The sequence below is a fragment of the Xenopus laevis genome, chromosome 7L (genome assembly GCF_017654675.1).
Source record: "Xenopus laevis strain J_2021 chromosome 7L, Xenopus_laevis_v10.1, whole genome shotgun sequence".
In the NCBI taxonomy this organism is placed as follows: Eukaryota; Metazoa; Chordata; class Amphibia; order Anura; family Pipidae; genus Xenopus; species Xenopus laevis.
Window position 1 is genome coordinate 64,830,757 of NC_054383.1, and position 26,936 is coordinate 64,857,692.

General features: G+C 39.9%; 1 protein-coding gene across 1 annotated transcript in view; it reads right to left on the minus strand.

Moving 5' to 3' along the window:
- Positions 1-357: 357 nt before the first annotated feature.
- Positions 358-26,936, minus strand: part of LOC108696337 (FERM and PDZ domain-containing protein 2) — an 86,763-nt gene continuing 60,184 nt past the window's right edge. Inside the window, exons 28-41 of the mRNA XM_041569122.1 lie at positions 24,300-24,538; positions 23,170-23,440; positions 21,781-22,600; positions 20,124-20,185; positions 16,193-16,354; positions 9,863-9,989; positions 9,308-9,392; positions 7,755-7,867; positions 5,764-5,897; positions 3,201-3,291; positions 2,455-2,786; positions 2,147-2,362; positions 972-1,034; positions 358-765 (exon numbers count right to left, since the gene is read on the minus strand). Of these exons, the coding sequence (XP_041425056.1) occupies positions 673-765; positions 972-1,034; positions 2,147-2,362; positions 2,455-2,786; positions 3,201-3,291; positions 5,764-5,897; positions 7,755-7,867; positions 9,308-9,392; positions 9,863-9,989; positions 16,193-16,354; positions 20,124-20,185; positions 21,781-22,600; positions 23,170-23,440; positions 24,300-24,538 (2,808 nt within the window). The 3' untranslated portion in view covers positions 358-672. The remainder of the gene's footprint in view (positions 766-971; positions 1,035-2,146; positions 2,363-2,454; positions 2,787-3,200; positions 3,292-5,763; positions 5,898-7,754; positions 7,868-9,307; positions 9,393-9,862; positions 9,990-16,192; positions 16,355-20,123; positions 20,186-21,780; positions 22,601-23,169; positions 23,441-24,299; positions 24,539-26,936) is intronic.

Here is a 26,936-nt window from a genome sequence, read left to right on the forward strand (position 1 = left end):
ATTTAATTCTTTGCTGTAAAGTGACATAGCTGAACTATTACATCTTCATAAATTGAAAATTCAAACACAAGCATCTAGTGCTTAGTATTCAATTGGTTAAACTGCTTTTGTACACAATTTTGAAGTAGCATAAAAAAGATTTTGCAAATTGCTATAGTTTTTACCAAGCTGTAACCTTTGTTACATCTATGTAAAAAATGCAGATATTTGATACATTAGCCACTTGGTAACTTGTGATTGTCCTGACCGTAGTCTACTGTGGCGGTTAGAGGAGGGCACACATATGACAGAATCTTCATAGGAGACAGAGACACAACAAACTACTATATAAAGTGCCAAAATAAAATAAAATCCATATTATAGTTTATTACTATGTTTCTATATGTACATTTCATATTATTATTATTATTATTAATAATATTGCATATATTTAGAGCTCCGGGTCCCCATCAATGTTGGAGAGACATCTGAATTATGACACATGAATTTAGTGACATCAGGGCGTTGTTGATTCCAGTATTAGATAAGAAATATTAGCAGTGATCATATCTACAATTCAAAAGGCAATGCTGTGTTTGTACTACATAGTCTACTACACAGTGACCATGAGTCAACTTTCTATACAGCTTGGCAAGATGATTTATTTCAGTGCGGCATAATTCCAACGCTGTTTCATTTTTCTACAATACAGAGATCCTTATGGTCCACGTATGGAAGAAGTCTTAGTGCTGCCAGCAGAGCCTTATAACAAAATAGGTACTGGTCCTGCATGAAATTGTATCACATGTTAGTAACTAGCAAAAACACAAAACCCATCAATATTCATCTTTAGTGTAGAAAATTCAAAGTATAATAAAAAAAGAAAAGTTATCATTTACAAAGAATAAGCATATATGATAGCTCCCAGGCAGTGATCCATAATCACAAATTTAGTAATAGGGAGTTAAGAAGAAAATACTCTTGTTTTTTACCTTAGTTTGTATCATTCCATAGCGCTGCTGCCTCATTGTCTTTACAATATCACTGATCTGAAACTGCAGTCAACAAAATAATAACATAAGAAATTATGCCAACTCTTGCAATATCATACCCCTGTACTTCACCAGACTTGAAAAAAGAGGCAATATCTTGTTATAAAGATAAATCAGAATGCCCTACAGAATGTGTGCATGCACAAAATAGCAGCACACATATGCATTAACCATCTAGGGTGGTTTCTGATCTGCAACGTCATCAGAACACAAAGCAAATGACTGCACAAGTGTGCTTCCATGTCACGCTAATTCTGTTATAATATATAATATGGCATATTTATTTTTTGATGCATTCTAACTGTATTGTGGAATTGCATAATAATATGTAAATAACTAAACCTGCTCCCCTACTATCTGACAATAGCTGACTTTTACTTGTTACTGATACACACTACAGTAAACTCTTTGCTCCACATGGCACCTGGATCTACCAGAAGTGTCTGATGCTAGTGCTATTTGTCAGGAAACAGAGCATAACATAACATTTGTACACAGCAGTAGTTTAAGCTCTTCTCCGAAACAGTTGAGCTGACAGTGGGGAATGGGTAATGTGTATTGGGACGGATAGATTCTCAGTTCTCCAACATATGTTTTCAGGATTATGAGAGAAGTCTCTCCTATGAAATTCTCAGAGATGGAATTTGTACTGTTGGTGTTGGGGCATGTTCAGGGTATGCTGGGATTTATAGTTAGAGGTTTCTAATATATACAGCGTATTTGCCAGTTGTCCCAGTTTCACATCTCTGTGCCTGAGCTCACTCTTTAACCTAATAGTTCTAGTTTGTGTGTGGTTACAATATTATTGCAGATTTGTACCATGTAATGAAAATTATTTTTTATTTTAATATTATAGACAGTGTTTATTCACCTTTTTTGTATAATCCCAACTGAATGAGCTCGAAAAAAAAATAGGGGTATATTTTCCCTAAAATAAACTAACAGTTTATATTGTCGCACAGATAAACTACTGTAGTTGTGAAAGTTACTTTTCCATTGATAGAATAACAGAAGACCTTTAACCATTATTTGTCTATCCTTTTGGTCAACTCTGCCTTGCAGCACTTCTAAAGGTATGCTATGTACTGTATAAGTATGTAAGTTTCAAGTCTTACCGTTATGCCTTGTTCCAAACATGTGAGTATTACATGTACACAGATTAAAACACCAGTCCTTCCAATTCCAGCACTACAGTGCACAACCAGAGGCCAGTCATTCTGGAATCTCCGTAAGTAACAAAGAAAGTGAATAAGAGCCTGAGGAGACTGAGGAGTACTGTGATCAGGCCATGTGGTAAACTGCAAGTGTGTGATGAGCCTATTTTCCCCTGTCTAAAACAAATATGTAACCATAATCAGCAACCCATGTAATGTAAGACATATATATCGATCATGTAGTTTAATTTTGCTTATAATTTACTTACCTCTCTTTGAAATAAGCTCACAATTCTGATAGTAAAGTCTTGCAAAGCATTACAATATTCCAACCTCAAAGATAGATTCTCCCCTTCCCAGGTTCCTTGAATTTGCTCTGGCCAGTACTGTTCACTCTTCACTTTCCCACTCTCTCTCTCCTGAGTCATCATTATGATTACGGAACTGTGGTTCTCCCAAACCATCTGCCAGAAATAATTTACAGTGCCTGGGAGTGGCCCCTGTGTGCAGATGTATTGCAGTTTTTTTTCTCCCACTGGGACAGTGACATAACTTGCATTGATGTATCCCTCATCCCCAACTCGCACACGAGTGCTGTCATCTATAGAAGATTTACAAGATTTTGTTACACACTGATAGTAATCTTTAAAATAATATGAATATAAACCTAGAGATGTTACATGGTCTGTAATTAAGTATTTGTCAAATGTTTAAGGGCTTTTTCTCAGTAAGACTGCACAAATATCTTTTTTAGGTGCAACTACTAGGTATAGTATAGGGAAAATAAAAAATAAAAGTTCATTCATTTCATAGACTATCCTTCTATAAGCAGGGGTTGTCAAGATGTTGCCCTCCCTCACCATGACTAGTAGGGAAGGGTAGCAGAACTTCAGCCTAGAGCCTTAATAGTGTTTATTGGGGTTCTTATTCCCTACTTGCAAAATCACAAAAATGTTTTACTTTAACTCAAATTATACTATGTTTCTAATCCCACAAGAATAATGTCTAATCTTACATGGAAGGATATCTCTGTATCTGTTCTTGCTACGATTTTCTGGTGCAGAAGCCACATGAAATGAGTCTGCTGGTTTCTCGTGTTCCAAGGCCTAGGGATTGCAAAGAGAGGATATACTGAAACTTTTTTTTCTCTACTCCATGTAAATCCAGTTAAATTTTTTTTTACATATGACATGTTTTACATATTAATATACAATACTTGACATGTGTCATAATTACATAGCCAATTTGTATTGCAAAAGTCCAACCCCTCCAATTTATGTATCACATAAATATTTAGTTTATACATTTAGGGGCTGATTTACTAATGCTCAAGCCTCCAGGCTTAAACAAATGCTTTGCTGATGATCGTTTTTTTTTCCAGAGTGGGTTTTTTTTTGAAGAAATAAAAAACTTGCCAAAAGTTTTTATTTTTGTCACTTGCAACATATTCATGTATTGTGACCCTCCAAGAGTTTTCCTACTACCATTGATGTAAAACTAAGAGGCCTATACTTTTCAGGCTAAAAAAGGGATCATTTTTGAAAAGTGGCACCACAGTAGCAATTCACCAATCTCTGCACAATGCCAGACCTCAAAGAATCCTGAAACATTAAGAAAGAGGTTTGCCAATCATATAAATAAGTTCTTTTAGTACCCTTGGATGAATACGATGTGGTCCTGGACCTCTGTTTGCCTTCACATTTTCTAGTCTATTATGAAATATTGGGAAGGGAAACCGTGTGTACAAGTCAAGGACACCAACAGATAGGTTAGTTGTTTTTACATAAGTATTTATGCGCATATTTATACAGAAGCACTGAATAACAGTGAAGGTGTTTTACACCAAAATGTAATACCATCTAAGAGGTTGCATCAGATTTTGTCAAAATTGTTTGGGAATCCTCTAGCTATCAGAGGATATCAGAGCTACTGTAATAAAGGCAAATTAGCCTTCCCAGCATAAAACAACAGGGACCTCCAGAGGTTGTGTTAGGCATTATCTAAAACCAGGTCATCAACTATGCCTAACAGGCATACGTGAGGTGAGAGGATTTTAGGGAAGGTGGCTTTGTCTTGAATGAAATCCATGCAATCCATATTCTAAAACCTAGTATTTTTCTGACACAACCACATCCGTGCATAAAGCAGTCACACTTTTTTTAGTTGCTTGAATTCATAGCTTCTTGTGTTCTGTGCTAGCATTGTGGTCTGATGTTGTATAGATGAGGGGGGTGGGGGCAAATCTGCTAGACACTGGCCAGTCTTGTCTCCTTCTGCTATGTGAGATGACCTGTTGGCCTTCCGCGTAAGACTTATTGGCCTTTCAAATGTTACAGTTAAATTGTTCCTCATCTGCCTTAGTTTGTCTTTGTACAGAGCTGACCCTTCATCAGTGAGTGTCTCCTTCATTATCGATTTTGCTAAGGTGCAGTGGAGTAATACATAGTCAGTGAATCATTTTGAAATGGATGAATCTGTGCCTCAATGTGGTCAATGTTTCATACTAAAGGTGTGGGATCCCTTAATTAGAAACATGTTAGAAACAATTAGAAACAAGTTTTGAATTACGGGAAGGCCATTTCCCATAGAGTCCATTTTAAGCAAATAATTCTAATTGTTAATAATGATTTCTCTGTTATAATAAAACAGTACCTTGCATTTGATCCTTACTAAGTTGCATATATCAACAATGGTGGAAAAACAATCCTATTGGGTTTATGTGATGTTTAAATCATTTTTAGCAGAACTAAGGTATGGAGATCGGAGAAACTTTATCTGGAAAATCCGGCATCTCTATGGTAACAGAAGCTCTTTCACACCGATTACAAGATAGTTGCAAACAGGGGAGGTCTGACTGTCTGAGGTCTGTAATCAGTATTGCATTTATTTGTGTGTTTAACCAACGATATTACAAGCGCAAAGTTTAAATTGACTGTTAGAATGGACCGAGCATAGATAGTGATGACGTGTCATGTGACTTAAATGTCTTCGCTGCACAGGAAAACCATTCAATTTAATTGTGTATGCACAGGGGCATGGTTGTGCGCATGTGCATGCCCTGAGATGGGGATTTTTATTAAGAGACGGATGTGATATACTTTCAGTCTACTTGGCAATAATTTGGAATTCAATTTCAGAATAATTTCACAAGGAAACTCAGTTGGAGAAAAGCTTCTGGTAAGCAGATCTAAACATGCTGGCCAATACTTTGAGCTGTATTTGCATTTTAGCTTTATTTCTCCTTTAACACAGATGCTTCTATCAAACCATAAGGGGTTATCCTTGCTTACAAGGAAACAAAATAGACAACTGTAAAACCCCATATAGTCTCCTTAGCCTCAACTCAGCTTCCCATCTAAAATCTCCATTAATCTATATTAAAAGAAAATGCTAACTTGTAATAGTTTCCAGTGTTTCTAGTGCAATAGTACAGCATGTATATTTTATGTATGCCATTATTTTATAGTTTATTCGTTTTTTATGTATGGATACTCAGGCAAAACTGACACTTTACCTGAATGGTACAGTATGAATAAGTATTATCTCTGGGATGTTAGAATGCTAGAATGATGGCTTACCAAAAACTCTTTGTAAAGATCTTGATCCTGAATAACTCTCTGTGCAGTAAAGACAAGACCTTGGATATCAGTCTCTGAAAATTGCTTATTTACAGGCAGACAATGCAAATCCTCCTCAGTGATTAACAAAGAGCCTGTAGAAAAGAAAGAAGCTATTCTGAACATCAATTTTTATTATCTAGGCTTAACAGTTTCTTAGGACAAAATATTTATAAACCAAAAAATGATACTTGATATCACAGCGCATAATGAAGTGTAATCTGCAATTTGATCACAATGCTCATTATCAATTAGAAACCTTTAAAGGACATGTAAAGCCTACATTTCCTACCATGTATATTAGTTGGGCATATATTCCCCACCCAAGGCACATCATTTGTACTGGATATACCACCTCCATTTGCCAGCACCATCCCATTTTGTTAAAACAAATAGGAGCTTTCACCCTGCGGCCATTTTCCCTCACATCATCAGTAACATTGACATCTGCAAACAGGACATGTATGCTGTAAAGTTCATGCAATGCAGACTGCATGTTTACACAGGCACATTTGATAAAAAGTTCTGCTGGGGTTGAGCACTGCAATGTTTAAGCTGAGCTCAGGAAAGGTGGTTAGGAGAAAAAAATAGGATCAGACAGCTAGAGCAGAGTTTCTATGAGAACCAGCAATGCTACCTCTTCATTGGCTGTTAGACTGGAGGGTGTGTTTAGTAATCTGAGCTATGAAGAACTGAGCATGCTCATAAGTCAACAGACAAAGCAAATTCCTGAGGGAGGGGGCAGAATGGGTTAGAGGAGTAGAAGGATTTCTAAGTAATTAAGGGGATGCTGCAGCCTTACTGTTATATCTAAAGATTTCAAAGAGGCTGTTCACTAATTAAATTTTTGTGTTGGGCGTTTACGTGTCCTTTAAGTTAACTTTTAGTATGTTATAGAATGCCTATTTCTAAGCAACTTTTCCATTGACCTTAATTTTTTATAGTTTTTTAATTATTTACTTTATTCTGACTCCTTCTAGCTTTCAAATGGGGGTTACAGACTCAATCTAAAAAATCAAATATTCTGTAAAGCTACAAATGTATTTTTTTTTAAATTATTTTTATTCAGGCCCTCTCCTATTCATATTCCAGTCTCTTACTGAAATCAGTGCATGGTGGCTAGGGTAATTTGGAACCTAGCAACCAGAATTCTAACATTCCAAACTGGAGAGCTGCTGAATAAAAAGCTAAATAACTCAAAAACCACAAATAATAAAATCCAATTGCAAATTGTCTCAGAATATCACACTCTACATAATACTAAAAGTTAATTTAAAGGCGAACAACCCCTTAAACTGAGCCAACCCTTGCATATATTATCTTTAGATATTTAAGGGGCAGATTTACTAACGGTTGAAGTGAATTTGAAGTGAATATTCGAATAGAAAAACTTTGAATTTCGAAGTATTTTTTGGGTACTTCGACCATCAAATAGGCCAAATGAAAATGCTTTGACCATTTGATAATCGAAGTACTGTCTCTTTAAAAAACTTCGACACCTTAAATCTGCCCAATTGCTATGTTAGCCTATGGGGACCTCCTAGAACATATAGCCAACATTTGGCTAAGTTTTTAGAAGTCGAAGTGAAATCGTACGATCGTACGATTAAATCATTCGAATAGTTCGATTAGAAGTATGATCGTAGTACGATCATACGATGTTGAAAATCCTATGAATTCTACTTCGATGGTCGAATTTCGAAGTTTTTTGCACTTCGAAATTCGACCCTTGATAAATCTGCCCCTAAATCTCATTATTAGTACATAACAAGCCACCGTTAAACCTAAAAGAATTAAAAACCATCAGTAAAAATAAAGTGTTTAGAAGACAAATTTTAGATTAACTATGCAATATGCAGTTTGATCTACTAATCACTGAAGAGTATTGTAAATGTAAACCTACGCATGTTGGATCCAAAATAAATAATAATAATAATTGATATAAGGGTTACCAAAACAAGAAGTCAGAGCATTTTCCTTCTCCATGATGTCACAATTTGATAAGTCATTGCCATTCTTTAAAGGGATGCTGCTGCATGATTTAGACTTCATTTGAAAGGCATTGCTGGAAAGGTAACAAACTAAGAAAATAAATAAACCATACAAAACTAAAAAGCTTTATAACTAAAGTTAAAGATTTTTTTTATAAAAAAAGGATTAACCCAATGCATATTTCAAAGACGTTCACCAATATTAGACAAATACAGTATGTGATCCGTTATCCAGAAACTGGAAAGATTGGAATAATGGGAAGATCATCTCCCATAGACTTCATTTTTATCAAATAATTCAAAACATATTTTTCTCCATAATAATAAAACAGTACCTTTTACTTGATCCCAACTAACATATAATTAATCCTTATTGGAGTCAAAACAATCCTATTGGGTTTAATTCATGTTAAAATTATTTTTTACTAGACACCCCCCCATATGTAATAAAAGGCACAAAGTTTGTCCAGGAGCAATAACCACTAGCAACCAATAAGATGTCTGCTTTTAAACAGGTGACCAATAAATGCTACCTGCTGATTGGTTGCTATTGGTTACTGCTCTTGGGCAAACTTAGTGTCCTTTATTACATAACTCCCTTAATGTATAGTGATCCAAATTATGGAAAGATTCCTTATCCGGCAAACCCCAAATTATATAACAATATATAAAGGCTCATTAACAAACATTTTCTTCATATTTTATTTCCACAGCTTTTTCCCCAAAAATTCCAACATCACTGCAGCTGTGCACCAAGCTACTTCTAACGACATTTGCATTGTGGGGATGGTGTCACTTGGGTGCACCAGTGCGAACAGCAGAAATATGCAATGTGCTTGTTATCTGTCAGCTGCAGCTAATGAGGTAACCATCTGGGGAAACTTGGATTTACCACCATGTTCAAGCAAGTGGTCATTCTTCACTTGCATCAAATGAGTAAACATCCTCACAATTAATCAGCAGGCTCCTGCAAGTACATGGAATTTGAATGTTTGACAGGCTTACAGATAAGGAGGAGTTCATTATACAGGGAGTTTAATTTGGAAGGGTACTCTGTTTAACTGCCTTCTCCTCCCACAACTGTTTGAAAAACTAAGAAGGTTGGAAAATGAATAACTTCAGTTTCATTGCAAGAAAAACAAATGAACACTGGTGTATAATGCCCTTTAGGGATGTGCAATATTCATTAAATAGTTTTAAGATGCTTATATAGCACTTGCTGAAGGCGTCAGGTCTTTTTAACTCCTCTTTATTGCCCCATGTAAAGAAAACAAACATACTGTATTTTGCAAAAGTAACGTGATAAGCAACGTTAAAGCATTATGGGCAAAAATAAGTAGGCAGAACAGCACATACTTTTGTTGCAGAATCCACTTTATTTATTAACAAGTTATTTTATGTACACAGGACACACACACATATATATAATACTTCTTAATGTAATGGGTACAGGATTGGCATATTAGTCACATATGGCTTTTATTGAAAAACCTGATGTTTACTGCCAACCTTACTTGTCTTGCGCATGAATATAATCCACTGATGCATCTGATATATCCTGCCCTTGGTTTTTCGTGTCTGGTGTGAGCCACCGATCATCTTAAAAACAGACAATAAGGCAGTTATATATTAAGGTTCGAGTTGTGTTTTCCACGATATTTAAAAAAAAAAACAAGTATTTTTTTGCCGAAAACCTGATTAATTTGAGTTTTCAGGTTTTGCAACTCAGACTCGCTGAAGTTTTTGCCAATTCAGCTTTGTCTTAAATAGGAAACCATTCGAATTGTGAGTATAAAAAAGCTCTTTGATAAATAACCCCAAAAATGTAAAACAATCTTGAACACAATGAAAAATATGTAACAACATTTTTCTTACTATATTCACTATATATTTTACATATGTGAATGTATATAGTCCTGTATATGTGTGTATATGTGTATATTTGTGCACTGGGGTTCATTTGGAGTGGTTGAACTTGCTGCATTTTGGTCTTTTTTTCCAACCCATTTTAGTTTTGTAAATATGTACCAGTCATTTTAACCACATTTACTTTACAGCTAAGAATATACCTCTTTCAAGTACAGAATTGCACTGTGTGATGCTTCTCTGTACTGTAAGATGTACATGTCCTTTGGCCTCACGAATTATGCCAACTGCCATTTCATGCGTAAGTCCTGCTAATTCTTGTCCATTCACCTAGATGCACATACAAAATAAGGATAAGAAACATGTGAAATCAATACAGACATCAGTAATTTATTTTATGAAATAGTTCAGTGGATTACTAAATCTTTTTAATAGAATTCTAGGGCAGCATTGGCAAATTCAAGAAGAATTTTGAAAAAAAATAGATTTTTGTACTTACCGTTAAATCCTTTTCTCTTGTCCTACATTGGGGGACACAGGCACCATGGGGATGAAGATCCTGTTGCTTGGAGGATGGACACTAAACGGTTAATAAGCTCCTCCTCCTGCACTGGTTCTCATACCCTGCCTACTTCCTTTCCCCTCAGTTTTCGGGCCGAAGAAGGAAGGACAACCCTACTATCACCATGTGCAAACAGAAAAGGAACTCTCACCCCCTATGAACTATATACAGTCACACTTAGACAGTGTGCTAGAAGAATTTTGAATTATAACCTATTCAGGGAGGGAAGGCCTGTGTCCCCCAATGTAGGACAAGAGAAAAGGATTTAACGGTAAGTACAAAAATCTATTTTTCTCTTGCCTAGATTGGGGGACACAGGCACCATGGGGACGTCCCAAAGCTACCCATGAGGGCGGGACTTGCACCCCAGTGCTCAGCTTACAACAGTCTGTAGCACCTTTCTCCCAAAGCTTGCCTCAGCCGAGGAGAAAGTGTGTATCTTGTAGAACCTGGAAAAAGTGTGTACTGAAGACCACACTGCAGCTCTACAAACCTGTTCAGCGGAAGCCTGGTGGCGTACTGCCCAGGAAGTACTCATCGACCTGGTCGAGTGAGCTCGAATCCCGAAGGGTGGAGGTCTATCCTTTGCTACATAAGCCTTTGAGATGGCCGACCTGATCCATCTGGAAATCGTTGCCTTCGATGCCCGGAGGCCCTTTCTCGGTCCCTCCGGAATGATGAAAAGACTGTCAGTTCTTCTTATACTTTTGGTAACAGAGACATAAATACTCAGCGTACGGACTACGTCTAGCTTGTGCAGCTTTTTCTCCATCTGTGTCTTGGGATGAGGACAGAAGGAAGGCACTACAATGTCCTGATTCAGATGAAATTCGGACACAACTTTAGGTAAGAAATCCGGTGTTGGCCTTAGAATTACCTTGTCCTTATGGAAAATTGTGAATGGCACTTTACACGATAAGGCTGCCAACTCTGACACTCGTCTAGCCGACGTGATGGCTAATAAAAATACTGTCTTAATAGTCAGTGTAAGCAAGGGAATGTCCATGATAGGTTCAAAAGGCTGTTCTTGCATAGCTGATAGTACTAGGTTAAGATCCCATGGCGGAACTGGGTGACGGTATGGTGGTGCCTGTCGAAGAGCACCCTGTATGAAAGTCTTAATGTTAGGCCGCAACGCCAACTGGTGTTGGAAGAAAATAGATAGTGCAGATACTTGGACCTTCAAGGAACTGATGGCTAGACCCTTATCCAGTCCCTCCTGCAGAAAACACAGTACGTTTGCTTCGTTTAAGATCTGTGGATCTTTGGAGTTAGTCTCGCACCATGAGATGAAGGTCTTCCATATCCTATGGTAAATCCGTGCAGATACAGGCTTTCTGGCCTTTAATAATGTAGGTAAGGCCTCCTGTGGAACTCCTGACCTGGAGAGTATCAAGGCCTCAAGAGCCACGCCGTTAAATCCAGCCGTGGAGAATTCGGGTGGACGATAGGTCCCTGTGTTAACAGATCGTCCCTGACTGGAAACCGAAATGGAGTGTCTGCTGCTAGCCGCATGATCTCTGCGAACCAAGGTCTGCGGGGCCAGAATGGAGCCACCAGTATCGCCTCTACTCTCTCTTCCTTTATTCGTCTGATGACTCTTGGAATCAGAGCGAGAGGTGGGAACACGTATACCTTGTGAAACGGCCAAGGTGCTATTAGCGCGTCCACCGCTACTGCTAGAGGATCCTTGCTTCTTGCCATAAAGCTTGGCAGCTTGTTGTTGTATCTTGACGCCATTAGGTCCACCTCTGGTATACCCCACCTTTTTACTATCTCTTGGAACACTTCCGGATGCAGACTCCACTCGCCCTGATCTACTGTCTCTCGACTGAGGAAGTCTGCTATCCAGTTGTCTACTCCTGGAATGTGTACTGCGGAGATGGCTGGCACATTCTCCTCTGCCCAAAGAAGTATCCTTTGTGCTTCGGCCAACGCCGCTTGGCTTCTTGTGCCTCCCTGATGGTTTATGTAGGCCACTGCCGTCATGTTGTCCGACTGAATTCTCACTGGTCGACCCTTGAGATTGTGGGTCCAGTGTGACAAGGAGAGCCATATCGCCCTGAGCTCTAGGATGTTGATTGGGAGGGATCCTTCCCCTGGGCTCCATCTGCCCTGTACTGTGTGTTGTTCCAGTACTCCTCCCCACCCCTGTAAGCTGGCATCTGTTGTTACTACTGTCCATGTATGGTTGGGAAACAGCTTGCCTGATTGCAATGTTGATGGTTGGAGCCACCATTTCATTGACGCCTGAACGGGCTCTGTTATCAGTATCCTGCGGTCTAGCTCTGTACGCATCTTTCTTTGATGTAATAGAATTAGTCTCTGCAATGGTCTGGTGTGTAATTGGGCATACGGTACAGCTGGAATAGCCGCTACCATTGTCCCCAGTGCTCTCATGGCTACTCTGAGTGGTATGTATCTCTCTTTCTGAATGATCATTAATCTTGTGCGAAAGGTGGATATCTTGGCAGGTGGAAGAAAAGCTTTTCCCAGCGACGTGTCTATAATCAGACCTAGGTATTCTGTCCGTTGCGTTGGAGTGAACATTGATTTTTTGTAATTGATGAGCCAACCTAATTGGGTCAATCTTTCCACCACTGTCTGTAGGTGACTTGTTGTTAAGGCATGAGACGGAGTTTTGACTAGTAGGTCGTCCAAGTATGGTATGACTCCTATTCCCTGCAGCCTTAAATCTGCTAGAGCTGCTGCCATGACCTTTGTGAAGACACGCGGGGCTGAGGATAGGCCGAATGGAAGTGCCACAAATTGCCAATGTTCTCCTGCAGCGAAGAAACGAAGGAATCTGTAGTGATTGGGGTGTATTGGCACGTGAAGATACGCGTCCTTGATATCTATTACTGTCATAAATTCCCCCATCTCCAGGGACAGCAGAACCGATTGAATGGATTCCATTTTGAAATGTTGACGTTTGACATATTTGTTTACTGCCTTTAGATCCAGCACAGGACGGTAGGATCCGTCCTTTTTGGGGACGATGAACAAATTGGAATAAAAACCTCTGCCCCTGTCTAGAGGTGGAACCTGCTGTATGACCCCTGAGCTTGTGAGATCTCGGAGAATCTTTCGAAATGCTGAACGCTTTGGCTCCTTTGAGGGAAGACGTGACACAAAAAATCTTTTTGGAGGAACTTGTATAAAGTCTATGAGATATCCGTGGGAGACTACCTTCAGGACCCAAGGGTCTTGGACTCTCTGTTCCCACACCTCCCGAAAGTCTCTTAGGCGTCCGCCTATAAAAACACTCTCGGGGGTGGGCACCTCTTCATGCGGAGGCGGGTTTCTCCTGAGAAGGCTTGGCGGTTTGTCTGGTTGAAGACCAGTTGTGGCCTTGTTTGATTGGATATCTGGAACGGCTGGAAGATTGGTGCTTTTCCGTTTGTGTTCTCTGCCTTTGGCCTTGACCCTGACGAAAGGGCCGCAGAAAAGGTCTTCTCTTAAAGGTGGTGCGCTTGGGTCTGTTTTGCGGTAACAGGGTACTCTTTCCACCCGTCGCCTGTGATATAATCTTATCGAGCTCTGCTCCAAAAAGCTGTTTACCCACAAACGGAAGACTGACTAGTGATCTCTTTGATGTGAGGTCCGCAGACCAGTTTTTTAACCATAGAAAACGTCTGGCTGCAATGGACTGTGCTGAAGCTCCGGCAATGAGTTTTGCTGCATCCAATGCTGCTTCGCAGATATAAGAGTTTGCATCGGCTATTTGTGACAATAAAAGATCAGTAGACGGGTCCTCAGACCCAATAAGTTGTGCTACCTGCTCAACCCATATCTCTATTGCTCTTGACACCCACGCTGTGGCAAAGATTGGTTGAAGCGCCGCTCCTGCTGCTGAAAAAAATGGCCTTACAGAAACCCTCTAGACGTTTGTCTATTGGGTCCTTAAAAGAAGCTGCGTCAGCCACTGGTATGGTTGTGGTCCTAGATAGACGTGACACCGGAGGATCCACCACTGGTGGGGAGGACCAGAGGTCTGTATTTTCCTGAGGAAATGGATAGGACTGTGAAAAGCGTTTAGATAGTTGGAGCTTGCGGTCTGGAACTTTCCACTGAGCCTTAACAATGTCATCTAAGTGCTCATAAGCCGGAAAAACATATGAAGTCTTCTTCTGCCTTTTGAAAATGTTTTTGCTAGGCTCAACTGTAGCTGCTGTGTCTTCAATGTTTAATGTTTGTAACACTAACTGTATCAGTGATTCTACCTCCCTTTGTGACCTGGGAGTATCCAGCTCCTGATCTGACTCCTCCCCTGACAACACTTGCCCCTCTTCCCCTGACTCTTCCTCTTCAGGTGACTCAGGTGGGGGGGAATGAAACCGCTTAGAAGCAGTTGCCTGTGCGCTCATCCTTTGTGGCTGACTAGAGAGGTGCTCCAAAACCTTGTCCAAAGTCTCTGGAATCCTGGCTAGATTCTGTAGACCAGCCAGTGAGAGGGAGAGAGCACGCACCAATTCAGAATCCGAGCTCGCCTGAGAAGCCGAAGCTATCGCTGAGCCGGATTGTAGGGTTGCATTTGGTAAGCTAGGAGCCGGTATATTACCAGTACTACAAGCTACACACTTTGGGTCAGAAGAGGCAATGTCAAATTTTGTTTTGCATGACGAGCATGCAAGGAATGCAATTTGAGATGGGGTGCGGGACTTAGTCTGCCGCTTAGAAGAGGGCATTTCCTCTACTCTGTCAGTCATGCTATAGAGGGTTGGCTCTTCCTTAAGAAAAGGAAGCAGGCAGGGAACTGAGATAGTCCTTTGTGCACCTGGGCTGTCCCTGTATGGGCGACCTGCATGGGTGAAAGTGACATGCTTAGTGCCAGAACAAGACTAAAACTGCCTAGGGAATACAACAAGAGTACTTACTCTGGTTGCTCTGCAGTATCGACTCAGTAAGTAGAGGAAGCGAGTGTATTCTCTCCTCCTTTTGCCGTTCCAGCTCGTGTCCCAAGATGGCGGCCGGAAGTGACGTATGCGCCGGCAAGGACGGTGAAACGCAAGTTGCGCAGTATGCCCCCAAGGAAAATGGCCGCCGTAGAGAGTGCATCCGCCGACTCCCTCTTCCAAGATGGCGGCCGGAAGTGACGCATGCGCCGGCAAGGACGGTGAAACGCAAGTTGCGCAGTATGCCCCAAAGAAAATGGCCGCCGCAGAGAGTGCCGAAGCCCTCTTCCAAGATGGCGGCCGGAACAACATGCGCAGAAGAATCGGACCAACACAATGACGGTCCCTCCGTGTAACTAAGCTGTGCCGTTCCTCTAGAGCCAGAGCGGGTAAGAACGCTTTCTGCTCCTAGGGGGGATGTGAGTAAGCAGCATATAGGGGCCTACCCTGTCTGTGGAAGTCGAAGCAGAAGGGGGTGAAAAGGGGATAATAAAACACTTACCCCTTTCGTTGCCAGCCATTCCTGCCCTATTTTTGGTGCGTACCCCGTTCTGGGCTGCTGGTGCAGCCTCCGTGGAGCGGGAACCAGCAGCCCCAGGGTGTTGAGGGAGCCTCTGCCTGCAGACCTCCGTGGAGCGGGAAGGCAATCAGGGCACAATATTATTCGGCTGGTGGGGGGCTCGGGAAAGTGAACTCAGGCCCCACTGCTGGCATGGCACATGAATAAATCGGCACCATTGCTCCCAGCCAGTAGCATCCGTCCTCCTTCTGAGGACACTAAAGTAAAACTGAGGGGAAAGGAAGTAGGCAGGGTATGAGAACCAGTGCAGGAGGAGGAGCTTATTAACCGTTTAGTGTCCATCCTCCAAGCAACAGGATCTTCATCCCCATGGTGCCTGTGTCCCCCAATCTAGGCAAGAGAAATAGACAAGACACTAGAAATGATACAAATTATTGTCTCAAATTTTGAAAAATCTGCCTCTTAACCATTCATTTATTCTCAGTTTTAAAGAGCTAATAAAAACTATCATTATAAATGGAAACAGTAGAAAATATTGATTAAATGGTACTCCTACCTTTATTAAGACATCTCCCATGTGCAGCCTCCCATCTATGGCTGCCACGCTGCCAGGGCTTAGTGCTTTGATTAAGAACATTCCTCCATTCTTGCTGCCGGTCAATGAGAACCCCAAACCTCCACTGCTTGGCTTTTCCAAGTCAATTTTCAGAAGACTGTCCTGTGACAAGAGAAAATTACTATACCAAAAATGCTTGCAGCTTATTTCTAGGTTAGGGAGCTAAATGCGTGGCTCAAGTCTTGGTGCAGGAAGGATGGGTTTGGGTTCCTAGAGCACTGGGCTGACTTTTCGTTGGGGTACAACCTATACAGCCGTGACGGTTTGCACCTCAATGGAAGGGGGTCCGCGGTGCTAAGGGAAAGAATGGCTAAGAGGTTGGAGGAGTGTTTAAACTAGGCAAGGGGGGGATGGGTGAGATAAAGGATTATGGGGAAGCTAGTGTAGACGGGGCAGTGGGGTTAGTAAGGGGTCATGGGGGAGGAGTGAGGGGGGCATACAGTTTACCAGCTAAGGAGGTCCCTCTGTTACAAGGAAAACAGAATAATACTAACTTAACGTATAATTCTTCACTAAGTAATGCACATTTCAAAAGTAAAAGTAGTAACCTCCGCTGTATGCTGGCAAATGCACGGAGTTTGTCAGGTAAAATGGGAGACCTAGAATTAATTGCATGCTCTAAAAATTATGATATAATTGGTATCACTGAGACCTGGTGGGATGAAACATGTGACTGGATTGTGAATTTAAATGGTTACACCCTTTTTAGGAGGGACAGAGGGATTAAAAAGGGTGGAGGAGTGTGTTTGTATGTAAAGCCTGAATTAAAGCCATGCGCTAAAGAAATAAAAATAGCTGGCACTGGTGAGGGTGTAGAATCACTCTGGGTAGAGATTTTGACTGGGCAAAAGGTAACAAAAAGAATTATCATTGGTGTATGCTATAAACCTCCTCGTATAAGTGTCGAGTATGAAGCCCAGATACTCTTGCAGATACAAGCGGCTTCACAGCTGGGTCAAGTTGTTGCTATGGGTGACTTCAATTATCCAGACATTGACTGGGGTAATGGGGTTGCTAAGACAGAAAAAGCTAGTAGGTTTGTAAATATGCTGAATGACAACTTTTTATTCCAGCTCGTTCAAGAACCTACTAGGAATAACTCTCTTTTGGACCTTGTAATAACTAAAAATACTGAACTCATCTCTAACATTTGTGTGGGTGAGCATTTAGGGAATAGTGATCATAACATGGTCTCCTTTGAGATTCTGTTGCAGAAGCAATTCTATAAGGGAGTAACTAAAACACTAAATTTCAGACGTACAAACTTTGACAGTATAAGGGCATCTCTGCAACATATTAAGTGGGAAATGCTTTTCACAGGGTTAAACACAGAACAAAATGGGAAGTCTTTAAAATGCTGCTTAATAAATATACTTGTCAGTATATTCCACTTGTAAGCAAGGAACGTCGTTGCAAAGCAAAACCTTTTTGGTTCAATAGAAGCGTTGGTGTTGAGGTGGTTAAGAAAAGACGTGCTTTTAAGGCTTTCAAGTTAGCTGGTACAGCCGAAACATTTATATGGTACAAGGAGGCCAATAAATCATGCAAAGAAGCTATAAGGCAAGCTAAAATTGCTACAGAAAAGGATATTGCAGCAAGCAGTAAAAAAAATCCCAAATTATTTTTTAAATATGTTAATAGTAAAAAAATGAAGCAGGAAGGGGTGGGACCCTTACTATCAGAGGGGGGTCAGCTGGTTGATGAAAACAAAATAAAAGCGCAGATTCTGAACTCATATTTTTCATCTGTCTACACAAATGAGGAACCAGTAAGTGAAGGTTTCCTTCTTAACAGTCCCAATTCTAGTAATACAACTAATGATGCATGGTTCACACATGAAGAAATTCAAAAGAGACTTGAACATGTTAAGATTAACAAAGGTTCAGGGCCAGATGGTATTCATCCCAGGGTAATTAGCGAGCTTAGCTCTGTGATTGCCAAACCTCTTTACTTAATTTTTCAGGATTCATTGAGATCTGGCATAGTGCCGAGAGACTGGCGAATTGCTAATGTGGTGCCTCTATTCAAAAAAGGATCCCGTTCTCAGCCTCAAAACTATAGGCCAGTTAGTCTGACGTCAGTGGTAGGAAAGCTTTTCGAAGGGTTAATAAAGGATAAGATACTGGACTTCATAGCAAATCATAATACTATGAGTTTGTGCCAGCATGGTTTTATGCGTAATAGATCTTGCCAGACTAACTTAATTTCTTTTTACGAGAATGTAAGTAGAGACCTCGATTCTGGGATGGCAGTGGATGTGATTTACTTAGACTTTGCTAAAGCATTTGATACAGTGCCACACAAAAGGTTACTGGTTAAATTAAGGAATGTTGGCCTGGAACATAGTATTTGTACCTGGATAGAGAACTGGCTAAAAGATAGACTACAAAGAGTGGTGGTAAATGGAACATTTTCTAATTGGACCAGTGTTGTTAGTGGAGTACCGCAGGGCTCTGTACTAGGTCCCTTGCTTTTCAACTTGTTTATTAATGACCTGGAGGTGGGCATTGAAAGTACTGTTTCTATTTTTGCAGATGATACTAAATTGAGCAGAACTATAGGTTCCATGCAGGATGCCACTTTGCAAAGTGATTTGTCTAAACTGGAAAACTGGGCAGCAAACTGGAAAATGAGGTTCAATGTTGATAAATGCAAGGTTATGCACTTTGGCAAAAATAATATAAATGCAAGTTATACACTAAATGGCAATGTGTTGGGAGTTTCCTTAAATGAAAAGGATCTAGGGGTCTTTGTAGATAACACGTTGTCTAATTCTGGGCAGTGTCATTCTGTGGCTACTAAAGCAAATAAAGTTCTGTCTTGCATAAAAAAGGGCATTAACTCAAGGGATGAAAACATAATTATGCCTCTTATAGGTCCCTGGTAAGGCCTCATCTGGAGTATGCAGTTCAGTTTTGGACTCCAGTCCTTAAGAGGGATATAAATGAGCTGGAGAGGGTGCAGAGACGTGCAACTAAATTGGTTAGAGGGACGGAAGACTTAAATTATGAGGGTAGACTGTCAAGGTTGGGGTTGTTTTCTCTGGAAAAAAGGCGCTTGCGAGGGGACATGATTACACTTTACAAGTACATTAGAGGACATTATAGACAAATGGCAGGGGACCTTTTTACCCATAAAGAGGATCACCTTACCAGAGGCCACCCCTTTAGACTAGAAGAAAAGAACTTTCATTTGAAGCAACGTAGAGGGTTCTTCACAGTCAGGACAGTGAGGTTGTGGAATGCACTGCCGGGTGATGTTGTGATGGCTGATTCAGTTAATGCCTTTAAGAATGGCTTGGATGATTTTTTGGACAGACATAATATCAAAGGCTATTGTGATACTAAACTCTATAGTTAGTATAGGTATGGGTATGTAGAATTTTAATTAAAAGTAGGGAGGGGTGTGTGTATGGATGCTGGGTTTTCATTTGGAGGGGTTGAACTTGATGGACTTTGTCTTTTTTCAACCCAATTTAACTATGTAACTATGTAACTATTTAACTATGTAACTATGTTTTGAAGAATGATATATGTATATTGAAAATTGTGTGCTTTTAATTTTTTGCTTTTTATTATGATATTATATGCTTTTAACATTTGTAGAATTATTACTTCAATGCTAAATGGTATTTTGTTACTCTGCAAGCAAAAAGCACCACAAAGTCCTTCTCATGCATCTCATACATGCAGGTTCAGAATAATTATTATATACATTTGTATACACTTGTTCATAAGAGACCTTCTTAAAAACCTATATTTCTACAAATTTGCAAACTAAAGTAAAAATAAAATGAGATTTAGAATTTAGGATTTGAAAGAATCAAATTCAATTTCAAAACAGTTATACCTTGCAGTTAAAAAACAAATACCTCATTTAGTGCACAATTACAAGGGTTTTGGATGGTGGGACAATCCAGTTGTGATAAATCCACTGCAAAGAAAACAAGACAGATGCATTAATTTCTTAAAGAGATAATGACACCAGAAAATAAACTTTTTAAATATCTATTGTAAAATTATCTTTGAATTCTATTTATAATTTTGCCATAAAAGTATCTGCCTGATGCTTTTACATTACCTTTCTTACCCCTTGTTTCCCTATGAGGGGGCTGCCATATTTGTGCAGCAGTAGTCTGTTAGCATTAGAAACTCTTACTGACAAGTTGAGAAGGGACAGTCAGGTTAACAAAACAGTCAGGTATAGGAACTTTAAGTAACAATTACTTACAAAAGCGGAACTATCAGCAAAAAACTATCAACATGACCTTTAGGTAAATTTCATGCAGATTAAAATTTTGAAATAACATTTTTAGTGTCTGTATCACTTTAAGGAAGAAATCACACTAGCACAATCACACTAGTGGCTTCATTCAAAAATTTCATCCACTTGTATTTCAAAATGTATGTTGCAATTATGTTCTAAGATTATATTGGTTGGATTGACAGATCCTTTTGTAAAATGGATTGTTAGATTGAGCCTTGATCTCACTTAATCTCCCAATTTTATTCAATTAGTCTATTAATGACATGGAAGGGGGCATATGAAGAAGTGTATCTGTGTATGCTGATGACACAAAACTTCATCCAGGACTTGGCATCTTTGCAGGGGGATCTGGGCAAACTGGCAATTGGGAGATCTGTGGCAGATTTGATTCAATGTTATAAATGTAAGGTTTTTGGGTAATTTGGGATTTACCAATATGCAAGCCACTTTATTTTACTATATTAGGCAAATCCTTGATGGAAAAGTAGTAGTAGTAAAGTATTATCCTGTATTACAAGGGGTATAGACTCCTTGAGTCATTCTTCCCTTTTCAAAAAACTGGTAAGGTCGAATCTAGAAACAGCAGTGCAGTCTTGGTCTCCACTGATTAAAAAGGATATTAATTAAATATAGAAAGTCCAAAGAAGAGCAACTAAGGTGATAAAGGGAATGAAAGGGCTCAGTTATGAAGAAAGACTGGCCAAGTTTGGATTTTTTTACACTGGAGAAGACCCACTTAAGGGGAGATATGATATGCATTTAGATACTCATTTAGATTAGAAGAAAGAAGGTTCCATCACAAGTTATGAAAAGGGTTTTTTTAGTGAGAGCTGTGCAGTGGTTGAATTCTGAAGCAGCTGTACCATCAGATACATTAAATACAAATACACCGAATCAACCTTGGATGGCTTTTTAGAAAAACATACAGTGTTACTGAATGGGCTATTTTAATCTATCTGTCTCGATTGCTGTATTGGAATCAGAAGGGAACCCCCCCACCCCATGAGCCACACTGAAGAGTTCAGAGGGTGTTTTTCCTTTCATCAAAATCAACAAGCAGTTTGACAGGCTCACTTAGACAACAAAGGCTGAATTGATGTACAGTATGTAAGTCTTTGTTTTAGCCTCATCTCATATGTTACTATGTAACTCTGGGATGATCAAAGATTGACATACGGGACAATCCTGTTTGTAATTTTGTATGGTGTTTTGTTCACTGAATGTTTACTTAAAACTCATTATGTTGCAGTAATAGCTCTCACCTTTTTGTTTTTTGTTTGTATTAATACTGAGCTTCTCTTGTATGTATTCCTGTTGTGTTCTGTTATTCTTCCATTGATTCTCTGGCATTTCTTCATGTGGCAGTTCAGTTTGAAAGTGATTTGTTTCTTCATTTTCAGTAGCATGAAGATCAGACCAAGTGTGTTCTAAAATAGGTGTTTTGTCAAATGTTTGTTCTGGAGGGTCACCAAGCAATATGTTCTTCAGATCATCTGACTTATCAGAAGATTCAGTGTGTTCTTTATTTTTATTTGAGCGGTCCAAAAAGTTATTATTTATAGTTTTTAAATTATTATTTAATTCATACTGAATGCTTTGATGGAGTGCACTGTTATAGTCATTTGACTGACACGTAGAGCTGTAAAGCAAGTCTTTTATTTCTGACTGTTGTGTAGATTGGCAACTGTATTGATCAACTGTATTATTAGATGTGTTTAAATCAGTCTGAGCTTCATCAGCTGACTTATGATGTAACATACTGACCCCATTATTTGTCTCACTATAGGTTCTGCAATTCTGCAAAGCTAATGGCAACTGCAGGGTGCAAGATGCAGGATCTAAAAAACACTGAAAATGTTGTCTTTCTAAGGAAGGAGGGGAAACTTTGACTGTTGGGGAGGAAAGGGTTATATTTCTGGTTGGAGAATGGGTTTTCAATCTTATGGCAGTTGAGGAAATATGAGTCCGTCTTGTTGGAGAGGGAACTTTAAATCTTCTGTTTGAGGTAGTTGGTTGATGATACCAACTTGAGGGTGAAAATGTACGCAACTGCAAGGGCACTGATTTCTCTTTGTGGAGGCCCTGAAAGGGGAAACAATATATTATTTGCCTGCATTTCAACCTCTAAGATAATTTTGTACCACTATTTCATGAAGATAATTTTATTTATATTGCAATAAACAATCTGCACAATGTGTTTATTAAAAAAAAAGTTATACAGTGAGTCAATAAGAAATAAACCTGGACTTTAAGTCACAGTGAACTCCCTTACTATTAACTAATTCAATCAAGTTCTTCCAATAGAATCAAAGCCACAATAGTAAATGGCAAATTTATGGCATCTCTAGTGCTAAGAGTAAAAATATATAAAAATGTGTTAGCGATGTGGCCCTCTTCGACCTGCTCCAAAGACAAAGAGGTAAGCAGGTTGGGGGGTAGCATTGGAGCTGTTGCCTCAGCCCCAAAAATAATGCTGCTTGCAACACAGAAAAGCTGCACCCTGCTCTTTTTTTAATCAGGCATGAAAAGCACATTGCAGCATCAGAAGGCACAGATGAGTCCTGCAGCCATTCAGCAAAATCATAACATAGTGTGCCTCTGTCTGGACTTTGCACACTGTGCTTTTAAATATAGATATGTTTTAAACTCACATGTGAGACAATGCCTTCCTCCTCTGCATCAGCATTTTCTTCTAAATCTTCCCATTCACTCTCACTTTCACTAGACTCTGGAGATGCACAGGATTCTGGAAGAGGGATGAGAGCACGTGGCTGTGGTGGATCATAAACAGCTGTCTGTTCATCCAAAACTTCTCCCCAAGAAGGAGGAGTGATAGATGTAGAACTTATAGTAAGATACTCTTCATCACTGAATATCTGACATTCTTCCAATCCATCTCCCCCAACTCTGTTATCTATGCTGCTGTTAAAGTGTGAGAAAAAAGAGATGTTCTGTTTTGTCAATTCCAAACATTTGCTAACACAAACATAAGGGCTCATTTACGACCCATAATTACAGTTGTGGTTATGCAAAAATGGGCACAGTCAACAACATTCATTACATTTACTTGTGTCCAAGCTTATCCTTTAACTTCTGCATATTTATGCTCAGCAACTGTGATGGACGAATTTATTCGGCAGGTGCAAATTCGCTGCGAATTTCTGAGTTTCGGTGCCAGCAAATAAATTTGCGAAATTCGCTGGTGAAAATGCACTGTTGAAAAATTTCTGACGCCATTGACGACAATTAAACGCACGCCCATTGACCTTAATGCACGTCAAATGTCGTCAGTGTTGGAATTGTCGCCAGTGTCAAGTTTGACGCCTGTGAATTGATGCCGGCGTCAAAGTTCGCGTTTTGTGAACTGTGTGCAACTGTTTCTTTTTCTGCTATGGAAACTCTGGTAGCTTCACTCACTTGAGATGTTTGATTGTTGATCACTTTATACAATACATTTCTTACCTATATTTATGGCATTCTGTGTGTGGGTGTGTGCAGCTTCCATATGAGAACTTTAAGTGACTGTTATGATACTACAACACTAGAGTTCTTGTACCTCAAAACAGAAAACCATGCTAAAAGCTCAATTTGACAAGAGAATGGGCAGTAATCATTTAAACATTTAGCCCATAGACTGTTTGGTTGGATCAAAACAGTTTGTCCAGATAGTGTCATCAAACAGCACATTTGTAACTGTTTACATTATCAATTATGCATCTTCTTTATAATAATAAAAATTACCTCTTCATAACATCTATTACAGATTGCATGTTCTGTTTACCTGTTCTGTGATTCCTGTTCACAAATGGAATAACAGTTTAGTCGGACAGCCTGTGCCAGTGCAGTCATCGTCTCCAAGGATGGAGTAAGTGTAGAGTGCATAAGGGAGGGCAGTCTCCTTGTGTCTATGGCTTCATAACTGTCCTTGTCCCTTTCTGATACCACACTTGCTGCATTATCCAGGTCATAGTCTGGTGACCTAATTCTTAGAATGTCTCTCACAGGGGATGGCATTGGAGTCTGTGAAAATGACAAGTTTATTTTTTCATTGAAATGGTGTTGTGGTGTCTGTGGTTCTAAACATGAGTTCTAAAATGCTCTCCTATTGCATTTAATGTCTAACAAGTAATAAAATAAAGACTTAGGGGCAGATTTACTAAGGGTCGAATATCGAGGGTTAATTAACCCTCGATATTCGACCAGGAACTAAAATCGTTCGACTTCGAATATCAAAGTCGAACGATTTAGCGCAAATCCTGCGAACGATTCGAAGGATTTTAATCCAACGATCGAAGGAATATCCTTCGATCAAAAAAACGCAGGCAAGCCTATGGGGACCTTCCCCATAGGCTAACATTGAGTTCGGTAGCTTTTAGCTGCCGAACTAGGGGGTCGAAGTTTTTCTTAAAGAGACAGTACTTCGATTATCGAATGGTCGAATAGTCGAACGTTTTTTAGTTCGAATCGTTCGATTCGAAGTCAAAGTAGTAGTCGAAGGTCGAAGTAGCCCATTCGATGGTCGAAGTAGCCAAAAAAACACTTCGAAATTCGAAGTTTTTTTAATTCGAATCCTTCACTCGAGCTTTGTAAATGTGCCCCTAATTGTATTGTATTACAGAAGTAAATATGTCACTTCTAAGGCAGATTCAGCTCTGGGTACACTGGCAAAGCAATTGCAAGTTGCAAGGAACCAAAATGTTCCTTTTGTCCTATTTTGCATCTGCTCCATTAAGGTACATTTCACCCTAGTATTTCAACTAAAACCAGCAAAATAAATTACATAAAAGTGCAGCACGTAATTTGTTGTATTTTGGATGCTATCCTGCAGGTTGAGCCCTAATGTGCATGTCTTTGAGCTTCTGGAATAGAGCTGCTCCTTATTCTTAGGAGCCTAATTATCATGCTGTGTAAAACAGTGGAGAAAAACATCACTGGTGACCAATCAGAACCTTGGTTTTGTTTTCTGTCTGGTAGGTGACTGTTGCAATCTAATTGCTGATTGGTTGCTATGGGCAACATCACTGGTGATGTTATGCTTCATTGCTTTACACAGCATGATAAATAGGCCCCTTAAGTTAATGCTGTCTGCATTAGACTAAACTGCATTCAAAGGTAGCAGGTGGTGGGCAACACATGGACATGGATATACTCTTAGCTGAAAGTTATTCCTGTATGCAGCTATGGAGTCCCATTGGAAGCAAGTAGCAGCCATGTATGCATGTATTTTTTTCAGCCAAATAAAATGTTATATAATAAATTAACATTTTAATGGGCTTAAGCAATAAAAGATACTGGGGGTCATTTATAAAGTTCACGCAATGCACATTTATTCACAAATGGTTATACGGCCCATGTTTTTTCCTGAACACTGAAATATTGCACTGCCGTACCCCTCTTTCCGTTATTTTGTGAATTCACATTGTGCACAAATATTTGCAAATGGCTCGCAAATGAGACAGGTGTTTGAGTGACTGCAGCCACTGTGTGATTCCATTGTGTGCGAAAATAGTATTGACTCTCATTTAAATTTGTGATTTGACACCAAGTTGCCGCGTAACTCACACACAGGGGCAAATTCACTAAGATGCGAAGCGCCGAACGCTAGCGTTAATTCGCTAGCGTTTGGCATTTTCGCTACTGCGCAAATTCACTAACGAACGCTGGCGTAGTTTCGCTAGTGTTACTTTGCAACCTTACGCCAGGCGAAGTTTCGCTAGCGACGAAACTACGCAAATTCACTAACTTGCGCAGTGTACTGAACGCTACCTTTTACGCTAGACTTCCTTCGCCACCTCAGACCTGGCGAAGCGCAATAGAGTAGATAGGGATTGTTTAAAAAAAAAGGCAATTTTTTTTCTAAGTCCCAAAAAAACGCTGGCGTGTTTTCTATAGAGATGTCGCGAACTGTTCGCCGGCGAACTTGTTCGCGCGAACATCGGGTGTTCGCGCTCGCCGGAAGTTCGCGAACGTCGCGCGACGTTCGCCATTTTGGGTTCGCCATTGTTGGCGCTTTTTTTTGCCCTCTCACCCCAGACCAGCAGGTACATGGCAGCCAATCAGGAAGCTCTCCCCTGGACCACTCCCCTTCCCTATAAAAACCGAAGCCCTGCAGCGTTTTTTCACTCTGCCTGTGTGTGCTGAAGAGATAGTGTAGGGAGAGAGCTGCTGCCTGTTAGTGATTTCAGGGACAGTTGAAAGTTTGCTGGCTAGTAATCGTTTTGATACTGCTCTGTTATTGGAGGGACAGAAGTCTGCAGGGGTTTGAGGGACATTTAAGCTTAGGTAGCTTTGCTGGCTAGTAATCTACCTTCTACTGCAGTGCTCTGTATGTAGCTGCAGTGGGCAGCTGTCCTGCTTCTGATCTCATCTGCTGACTGCTGCAATAACAGTAGTCCTTGTAAGGACTGCTTTTATTTAT